General features: G+C 39.0%; 1 protein-coding gene across 2 annotated transcripts in view; it reads left to right on the top strand.

Annotated features, from left to right (window-relative positions):
* Window positions 1-344: 344 nt before the first annotated feature.
* Window positions 345-10,940, top strand: part of LOC126473744 (ectonucleotide pyrophosphatase/phosphodiesterase family member 5-like) — a 32,495-nt gene continuing 21,899 nt past the window's right edge. The window contains exons 1-3 of one of the 2 annotated variants that reach the window (XM_050100994.1): window positions 345-1,247; window positions 1,341-1,800; window positions 2,068-2,259. In XM_050100994.1, the coding sequence (XP_049956951.1) occupies window positions 879-1,247; window positions 1,341-1,800; window positions 2,068-2,259 (1,021 nt within the window). In that variant the 5' untranslated portion in view covers window positions 345-878. The remainder of the gene's footprint in view (window positions 1,248-1,340; window positions 1,801-2,067; window positions 2,260-10,940) is intronic. The other variant, XM_050100992.1, reaches the window with a different exon arrangement.

The raw sequence follows: 10,940 nt of genomic DNA, 5'->3' as shown, positions 1-10,940 counted from the left end.
GCAGAAGCTGCGAAAGTGTACCTCCCGCCACCGGCTTGGACTTTTTTCAGTAATAAAATGTAAACACACTAAAATCGAATGGAGCAACGCAGCTATTACCCCACCACAACGGCGACGCAATACTCGTGTTTCGAGTTACAGCCATCAGGGAACATTGGTGGAAGGAAATTGGCGTAACAAATTACAACCAAGTTGAACTTTTTGTGGAATGACAAAAGTTGCGTCTCTTAAATTGCGCCACTGAAAACCGGGAGTTCATATATACACATGCGGATTGCCGCTAGCTGTTGCGATACTTCGATGGTGTGTATGAACTTGGCTTCATAATTTAATGTTGCCAGAATAATTCAATATTGGCGCCAGTGGATATGACCGTATGATTTCGCTGATCTAACTAACTCAGCGCCACTTCAAACATCTGTCTGAGAGAAATTACATTCCATATTTCATTTACGCATACTTTACTTACTTGGAGCAATAATTCAGGATTTGTCTGATATGTGCTTTTCGTACAGCTATATAGCCTATTACGAAATCAGGCTTTGCCCTGCATAAAATTTCTGCTGGTGTTGGGTAATTTGTGCACAGTACAGACCTCATAATTGTCATTACGTATTGAAGTGTTAACATTACCCTAGTAATCAAAAACAAAACAGTGACTCTTTATTTGCTCTAAAAATATACCACGTATAGTACGACTGCTGTACCATATTCATTGAAAGGGGTATTATAGTTGCTGTAGGTGCTGGATTGATCATACGTTTCTGGTTTTGTGAGACGAAACACTATGTCATTTGTTTTCGAATAATGTAAAATAGAAGACTGGGAAGTTTGATTTCATATCATATGTTTTGTGGCAATCTGGATGTGTGACTGACATGTACGACACTGTGTTTGTATTCATAGCAATATTGTTAATATGCATTTTTACTCTGTTTGCTGTTTTTTACGGTTCTCCAACTAAACCCCTTTTGTTAGTGGTGTCATTTGATGGTTTCCGATATGATTACATAAATAAGAACGTAACACCAACCCTACACAGTCTTCATGAGAGAGGCGTTCACTCTCAATATATGCGCAATGTTTTTATTACAAAAACGTTTCCAAATCATCACTCAATAGCCACAGGTTTATTTCCAAGTTCACACGGTGTTATGGCAAGTAGTTTATATGATGAGAGATATGGCAAAGTTATTTCATACAGCGAAGAACTGTGGAAATTCGGAAACAGTGTTACTCCACTTTGGGTAAGCTTTATCACATTGTAATACAACTCCTTGTGCAGAAAACAACCTGCATGGTTAGCCTGTATTCTTTATTTGATGTTCCCTTTTTCATAGAGCCTAAATGAAAAACTGAACCATCGCAGTGGGGTTTACATGTGGCCAGGAGGAGAGTTTGACTATCAAGGTGTTCTCCCTACATTTCTCACTACGTTTAAACCATCTGTATCATGGACAGATCGAGTCGATGCAGTGTTAAAATGGTTTATGGATCCTGTCACTCCAACAAACTTGGTGTTTCTCTATTTTGAAGAGCCTGACAGCCATTCACATTTATTTGGTCCTGAGTCACCGGAGGTGTTAAAGCAGATTATGAGGTGCGATAATATAACTAAATATTTGTTTGACCAGATTGCTGTTACTGGCTTAAGTAGTAAGCTTAATGTATTCCTTTTGAGTGATCATGGCATGGACAGTGTATCAGCAGACAGAATAATCAACTTGGCACTTTATGTTAACAAAACAAAGTATCTAACAGCCAGCACATCACCGGCACTGCATGTAATTCCCAAAAAAGGTACCTGTGTGCTTCCCAGCGTAATGCTATTAATTTTGATTTAATAAAGTTAACAATTAATTATTTATGAGTACATATCACACATGACATGTCATTTACATTATAGCTTTGATATGTTTTTTGAAGTGACAGTGTTGCTCTTTTTTTGTGTTATTGTTCTCGTGAAAACATTATTATTGTTCTCGGATAGCGAGCAAGTAACATGTAGCTTATTGTATATTCTAACTCTAACATTAACTGAGTCTGTTATGATTATTATTACCACAGGTGAATTTGAAGACGTATACAATGCTTTGAAAGTTGCTTCAGAAGTAGAAAACTTCACAGTTTACAAGAGAGATGAATTATTTGAAAGATGGCATTACAATAATGAAAGAACCCCACCACTGTTGCTACTTGCAGATAAAGGTTTTGCTTTTGATGATGTCTTGTATGTTCCGGATAGTCACCAAAGAAATGGTAAGTAAGGACATTCAAAGGCATAATATTTATAGTTGACCAGCCCCATACATGGTATTGTTTAGATCACAAGTATCGATCAGTACATGTCAGATGGCTGATGGTCATGGTGATAATGAGCAGTTGATTCTGTGTCCTGTGGTCTACCCACAATTGTATTTTACATGGTATGGTTAGTCAGAAAAAAGACAAGATTGGGAGGAATATTTGATAGGAGTCATCAGGTTTGACCAGTGACAGAAGGGTAATGGCTGCTGCGGCATCAGGTTTCGGTGTGTATATTCACAGTTTTGTTGTTAATTGGTTAAAAAAAAAAAAAAAAAAAAAAAAAAAAAAAAAAGCTGTGGTGACAGACTGCTCTGCAACTTTGCTCAAGGTCTGTTTTAGATTGGAAGCTGACAGCTTGGTTGTGAATTGGTGAAGCGAATGAATGTGAAACTAAAAAAAACTTGGTTGTGGTGTCAGACTGATCTGTAGCTTAGGCCATTTCAAAACATTTGCACTGATATCACGTTACAGCCACCATTTTGTTTACACCGTATGTCACTTTTGCTATGTCATTGATCGAAGCCAACAAGTCATGTCAAATATTCCTTTTTACACGAAAGACAGTTAGGGTGCTGTTGACAATGGAGTCATTAGAGGCAGTTGTCAGGAAGGGAATTAGCTGGTCATATTTTATCATAAACTGGCAACAGATATTACCCAATTGTAGACATGGACTGTGTGTGTGTGTGTGTGTGTGTGTGTGTGTGTGTGTGTGTGTGTGTGTGTGAAAGCAAATTAGATCAGAAATTCTACAGAAAGAGTCGGTTAGTAATTGTGATTAGTGTCTACTAGCAAAGGACCGTTTTGCTGTGAGCTTGTGATTGCTCAGTACTGTTGACAAGGTTCTAAGTACGGCACAACTGTATTTAGAGAAAAGTAATGCTGGACTTAATGCAGCCAAAAGTAAAAGAGTAACACATGCTTGTATACTGATAGTAGTTGGAGAAAGTAAGTAATGGCATTTATTGTCGACAACTGCGCCTGCAGCCCATTTCCCGTTGCTGTATTCTTTTATTGTTTTGTCCTTTGACCATTTTACGTAATGGTGTAAGACATGTCAAATATACTTACACATACAGTATATACAGGGTGGGCCAAATAAAAGTGGCCCCGATGAGTGGATACAATTGGATGTGAATTTATGGCAGCATTAACGGAGATAGGAAAGACCTATCATTACTTTCAAAAGGATCGAGCAACTGCCCATACAGCCGACTGAACTTTGGAGCACATTCGCACAATCTTTACACCTGATGGAGTTGTCAGCAGAGATCAGTCTGGTTGTGGCCCTAGCTGATCACCCGGTCCACCTGATCTGTCAGTGTATGATTACTTTGTGTGAGGATCCCTCAAGTCAAAGATATATCAACCCTAATAGTCTTAAAGAACTGCAGCACAACATTTTGGATGAGACTGCAGCAATTCCAGCAGTCCAGCCTCGATCTACCTTCAGCAACATGCTGACCTGTGCCAAAAGTGCCCAGAGATGAATGGTGGTCACTTTCAGCATCTGCTGTAGTCAGGTTAGCACTGTATTTCCTTTCTGTTCAACATGTGTATTATATAACTGGTTCATGTAAAATAGAATTGGTCCACATGAGGGTGGGGCAAGAAATCTGAAGGGGAACCTACGAGATCAGCTTGATTCTGCACTGTTCCAACATGAGGTTTCCAGTTACTAAAGACATCCAGATTCAGATTCTTTATTAGTTATTCAGCATTATTACATGCAATAGACTTCGTCGTTTCACTTAACCTATTAATTTAATAAAATACATTGTTACATTTTTAAGTTGATATAGGGCATTTCTAAAAATTCTTGAAATGAATAGAGTAGGTTACCTAACAAGAAGTTGTGCAACTTTTCCTTAAACATTTGGATTCGCATGCTTGAGGCATGTGTAGACAATTTGTTATATATTTTAATTGCCATGTACTTATGAGTATTGTTTTTGCCAATAAACTCTAGCAGGATGATTAGTGAAGTAATAATAGATACATAGCATAACAGATAACTATCAGACTCCAAATCCAATGGTCTCGGATTTAGTTCCCAGTTGGCTCTAAGATTTTTTACTGTAACCTTCCTCTGGCAATGGTTGTTACTGTGAAAAATGCAAAATTGCAACATGGTTTGGAGTTCTTCCTATAACTGGCTGGAAGTCGTTTCAGTGGCCAAAATAAGGCAGTGACATACCGCCTTCAGTAGGACAATGTTCAGTAAAGCACTGTATTGTTCAGATCAACCTTTGACCTGAGGACAGCATTATATTTACTAGTATATTAATGAACGTATACATGTTACAGTAATGTCAGTCCTATTAACTTTGTGTTAGTTAAATTATTCATTGTATACCATTTGTGCCGAACAGTATTTATGAAATACTAATAAGAGGGCATGGCACCAGTACTGAGAGAATCAAAACTGGATAAGTGAACTGGCGTGAGAAGGACCAAGAAATAATGAGGTACATTCAGCAACAGAAGTGGATTGGGAGGGGGGAGACATCTTGATGAAGAAAGCTGGAAGGATTTTTGCACTTTAATAGGCTGGTTTGATTTTGGATAGTAGTAAAACTGTGCCAATGATTATAGGAAAAGCTTTAATCTCCTTTCAAATGCATCAGCATGCTTCAGATAAGCCATAGATTATTGGGGGGCTTGTTCCAAAGGCATGACTAAAATGTGGAAAATTAGTTATACATCTGTACTACCAAGTTTTTGGACATGTCAGACCTTTTATTCTTTCTATGGAATGTTGGAGACTGTTTGATATGCAAAGAGAGGTATTGTAAGGCAGCAGAATGGATGAGAAACACACGACAGTGCTAAACAAAATTTTTATCACAAAGAATGTGAATGGCATTTTTAGCTAAGTTGTGATTAGTGATTTTGAAAACAAAATCTGATTTCGCCTATCTGGTTCAGTTTTCATGAGATACACTACCCTCTATCAAAGACATAACTTGAAAATGCTGCATGTTGGTGACTTAGGATTACTGAATTGATTTTCTTTTATTTAATTTACTTTTGTGGAGGTAATTTTTGGTAAACAATCAAAATATATACAAGGAATTCAAAATGTGATCCTCAGTTAGATATTCACCACTAGGATACAGAAGAGGCTGGTGAGTTGTGCTGACGTTGCCTTGCATCATGTTGTGTGATGCATTGGTATCGGTAGTGAGAGAGCTCTGACCTTGTGAACAGAGTTGCTGTAAGTTTGTGAGGGTTTGCTTTTTTGTGTGAATGCAGAAGAAGAAATGCCTCGTACCTGTACAAAACACCCAAATTCTTTTTTTTATATATGTGGTGAGTTAACTCTGAAATCCCAGAAACGAAAACTTAAGCATCTTGTTAAAAAAAATGCCTTGAACTTTATTTTGGGTGCAAGATTGGTGCTAAAGATGAAGTTGCCACCACACCCCTCTCTCATATTTTGTTTCACATGTTTTACACTCCTGACAGGCTGGTTAAAAGGATTGCACACATGTCCTTTGGTGTCCCATGATTTAGAGGGAACTAACAGATCACAAAATAGATGGTTATTTCTCAGTGATAAAAATAGCTGGGATCATCTCTGAAACGAAGAAATCTGTGCAATATCCCAATTTATGATCTATTTTAAGACCTATATGTTACAATGAAGGACTGCTGGTACCAGTGACTCCTGAGAACGTGACAGTGAGTGAAGAGGAATCAGTCACAAACACCTAGAGGACAGGGAAGAAGATACGCATGCTGACCGAAAATCTCACTTGCCTTTTGAATCACTTGAGCCACATATTTTTTGCAAGAGGATCTCGGTGATCATATTTGTGATTTAAAATTGTTGAAGCAGCAGATTGAGACTCTAGCTTCACGTTTAACAAAATAATTTTATTCTTTCTGATGCAAAAATGAGTTTTGTCATGACTGCCATGCTCCTTTTTCTGAATATTTCTTGAAGGAAGGTGACATTGAATCCATTATGGAGACTCTTGGCCATGATTTCAAAGTAAGTGATTGGTGCTCGTTCATAGATTCCAGCAAACTTAGTCTGAAAACCGTACTTTTCCACAGTGGGAAAAATTCTCTTCTGTTGCAATTGCTCACACAATTAACTTGGAAGAGACATGAAAGAACTTTAAACTGCTATTCACATGAATTCAGTAAGAGCAATACAAATTGCATATATATAGAGATCTCAATGTTACTGCAGTTACGCTCTGTTTGCCGATCAGATACACACAGTTCTGCTGCTTTATATGAGAGTGTGACAGCAGAGATGGAAAAACCACTATTCTGGGGAAAAATAGTGTGGAGAGATGAATGCTGTGAAGACTCCTGACTGGAAAAATGTGTATCTACTTACACTGAGTATTAAATTGAGTCTTATCAAAAACTTGGTACAGCCACAGACAAATCACCATATGGATTCATGCATTTACAACATAAAGTGCCAAGGATCAGTGAAGTAAAAATTAAGGAAAGAATATTTGTAGAGAAATAGGCAATTAATGGCTGATGATTATTTCCTTGATTTGTTGAGCGATATTAAAAAAGTGGCATGGCTCTTTTTCATGTGTTTTTTAGAACTTTTTAGGCAACCATAAGGAACAAAACACATGACACTGTATAAGAACAAGTGAGATCATGCCACCTTATGGGACATAACACATGACGAAGCAGGCTGGGATATTTTTACTTCCCTCTTGTTTTGCCACTTGCCTCCATAGATTCATTTTTTTATTTTTTCATTTCTGACTAATTACCATTAACATACACGAGTATAATCTGCATTTTCATAAAAGAGAAACGTTGGTCCCCAGTTTTAAAGAATATAACACCAGATCTAATTTTGTGCTTAGTTTTATGTATGTAATTGATTTTATAATTTATTTTGACTGTTCCTAGTTAGTATCTTTTGTTATAGGGTGAAATCAGTAATTGTTTCGTAACTTAAATTCTATTGTTCACTTGGAAACAAATATAAATTATGTACTAATTATAAACATTTGGGAGGCGAAAAAATAGCATTCTTTAAGTGAAATGAAATGATTGTATGGCATTGTTGACCAGGAGGCCCCAAGCTGGGAAGTTCGGCCGCCGTATTGCAAGTCCTTTTTTAGTTGACACCACTTTGGCGACTTGCGAGTCAATGATGATGAAGAACACACAACACCCAGTCATCATGAGGTAGATAAATTCCCTGACCCCGGCGGGAATATTTATTTGGCTCTATTTGAAAACTTGTTAGCAAACCCGCCAGGTTAGCCGAGAGCGCTAATGCGCTGCCTCCTGGACTCGGGTAGGCGCACCGGCTCAGGATCAAATCCACCTGGCACATTAATGATGGGTGCTGGTTTGCCGGCCTGCCTGAATGTAGTTTTTAGGCAGTTTTCCACATCCCACTAGGTGAATACTGGGCTGGTCTCCACATTCCACCTCAGTTACACAACTCGCAGGCATTTGAAAAGGTGCGCACGTTTACATGGCTTACACTAGACGCAGACAGCTGGGGTACACTAAATCCGTACTGGGGGGTTTGGGGTGGCAGCAGGAAGGGCATCCGGCCACCATCTGTAACTAACACTGCCAACTCATAGTAACACGGCCGACCCTGCATTGAAGCGGGATAAAGGCCCCAAGAAAAGAAAAGAAAAGCGGAGATTCAAAAACATGTTAGCAAAGCCAGCCCTTCATTAATTCCAAAGTAATTAATAGTTTTGTCAAAAGTATTGTTTATGTAACTGTGTATGTTAATTTCATCATTTAAACAAATAATTTGGCTTAACCCTCGTAGTAGAAGAAACTGTTAAAAAGAACCAATTTTTCAATGTATTCTGTTAATTTAATGAGTTAAGTTTTAATTGTAATTTCTGTAAATTGAAGTTCAAACAATGTGTAGTTTCAGTACCTATTATTGTGAGGAAATATAAGGGCCCAATTTTTGGTCGCGAGACAGTCAGTCCACGGCCATGTTTGTTTCAGATGAGGAACCTGAATTGGTTAGATCAACAACAATGCAATCACGAAATAAGTGCAACGCAATTAGGCCGTGTGTTAAAACAATGACAGTGTCTGCTCCATATGTACCTTTCTATTCTTCAAGAACTGTGAACTTTGTGGTTAGGCTTTTACTGCTCTTAGATATTAAGTAGTAAACTATGTAGCAGTATGTGGAGGTTTGCCTGCAAACTGTTAATGAGGCTTATGGAATGTTAAAACAGTAGTGCACTGGCGATATAACTGTGTATTGTTGGGGGGTTGTGAACAGTGAAAGTAAACTACAGTGAAACACAACTGTGCACCAGTTGGCTACATTATTTAAAGTAGTCAGTGTTGTACTTTCACACCCCATTTTTCAGCCAGTATCACAATGCAGTACGTCGACACCGAGGACAACAAATGAAGAAAAAAGTGGGCCCACCGTCACGTCACTGAAGATACATTTCTTGAATGGCCATTTGGACTTCTTCCTGGATGACCTTGGTGCCACTAATTGAGAACAGTTCCACCAAGACATTCTCAAATGGAAAAGCATTGCCAAGGCAATTGGAGGACTGCTATGTTGTCCGACTACCGCTGGACCTTTCTGATGCAAAGTATTGCAGGAAACTGAGAAGAAACTATTATTAGGTTGCTCATTTTTTTGATTAATTTGTGTACCGCACAGATTCTTTTGTTGTTCTTTTGAGTGACACTATGATATAATACATAGGCTGACATAAGCATTTACAGAAACCAGTATTATATGGAAACTGAGCTCGATATAGAAATTATGAAATTGGATCTGGATCCAGGAATGAATTATCTTCCAGAAAAGCATGTGTCTTTTTACCTGTGTTATCCGAATGGTCTTAAGCAGTGTCATAAAAGGATTAACAAGATTAAATAATGGACTGGTCCATGTATATCTTACAAAATCATTCATGGCTAGTGCTAATAAGCTGTCGTTTCTGGTATTTTTGTGGAATGGAACTAATCACTGGACTAGATTTTTGCTGTGGTATAGTTTCTAAATTTTGGATAATAGAGTACATCAAAGAGTTCAGAAGGGACTGTTTTATGGAACTGTTTGCTGATGAACTCAACTTTCATTCTAATATAAAGATCAACATTGATTTGATAGTATTTAGTTTGAGACTTGGGTGTCGCCCATCTTAATACTGCACAAAGGTGATAATTCATTCCCAATATGGCAGGTGTGATATTCTTAGTTCTGACATCATCATATAAGGGACAGTTTTAAAAATGTAACACAGAAGAAATATCATTGATGTATACAGAGAGAAGAAATGTGCTAAAAACTGAAATCTGGGAAACTCCGTAGACTACATTACTCCATACGGAAACCATTTCCCTCACTGCACGCAACACTAGGTCACAAAAAAGTACTCATTGAGAATATTCCACAAACTTTTTACATACAGTGCAGGAGATGGGGCATTTTCCTGACTAGTTAAACATCAAGAACTTGAAAATGAGTGGTAGACTTCTTGTTGTCTTGGTTCTAAATTGTAGAAAGTTCTTAAATCGCAGAGTGCATATTTGTGTTAGAGATTGATACCCTCTGTCTGGTTGGGGACATTTTGTCCTCTAAATTAGCCCTTCTAACATATATACTCTGTCATCTGAGGGCACAGTGGCGCTGCTGCGATGAATAGAGATTTCAGTTTGGTTGGTATGGGAGGTGCAGAAGAGATGGGGAGGGGGAGAGATAGCAGGGTAGCAGAGGGAGAGAAATGCTGTAGTGCTCCTTGGAAGACTATACAGAAACATGGCAGGGACAGTATGATGGGCTGCGAGGGGGGGAACAGAGATAGGGAAAGGTGAGCCAAGTGAATACAGAAGGTACATGTGAAGTCAATGTGGGAACAGGGATAGGGGACAGAGGTGGGGGGGGGGGGGGGGGGCAGGGACTGGAGGGGACTGAGGCCATGGGGGTTATAAGAACAAAGGATGTGTTCCACTGGAAAATTCTCACCTACACTATTCTGAAAAGCTGATGTTGATGTGAAGAATTGAGATGGCATGGACAGTCACTGAACTCAGGCTCATGGTGTTGCACAGCATGCTCAGTTGTCTCTTGGCCACAATTTGGTGGTGGCCATTCGTGCAGATGGACAGTTTGTTAGTGGCTATGCTCACCTATAATGCTGCATAGTATTTGCAGCTAAGTTGGCAGACTACATTGCTGCTTTCATAGGTGGCCTTGCATTTGCTGAGTTAGAAAATGACTGACATGGCCAGAGTAGGTGGAAGTGGAAGGATGTAAGGGACAGGTCTTGCATCTTGGTCTTCTGCAGGGATATGATCCCCAGGGGGCTCACCACTCTTTGGTGAGTATGTGCTTGGGTACCACGGGTCCCAATGTTTGCAGCACTAGTTCCTCTTTCTGTGCTGCAAACACACACTTTGACTATCTCTTACCTCTCTGACTGTCCTTTGGATGGTCCTTACGGTGCAGACCCTGCCTGGACTTGGTTCCCGGTTTTGGTCTTGATTTCTAGTTTCAGTTCCATTAATGATTATAGTATCCCAATTATTGGGTTTGACCAGCCATCTTCCCCAAATTTTACAGAAGTGCATGTCGTTCAGGAAAAGTCGCCCACTGTGGTGTCTGCTCTGTCTCTGTGTCCTTCCATCCT

This window comes from Schistocerca serialis, chromosome 4 (assembly GCF_023864345.2).
Source record: "Schistocerca serialis cubense isolate TAMUIC-IGC-003099 chromosome 4, iqSchSeri2.2, whole genome shotgun sequence".
Lineage (NCBI taxonomy): Eukaryota > Metazoa > Arthropoda > Insecta > Orthoptera > Acrididae > Schistocerca > Schistocerca serialis.
Note: the sequence above shows the minus strand (reverse complement) of the source record. Positions and strands in the feature narration are given on the sequence as shown.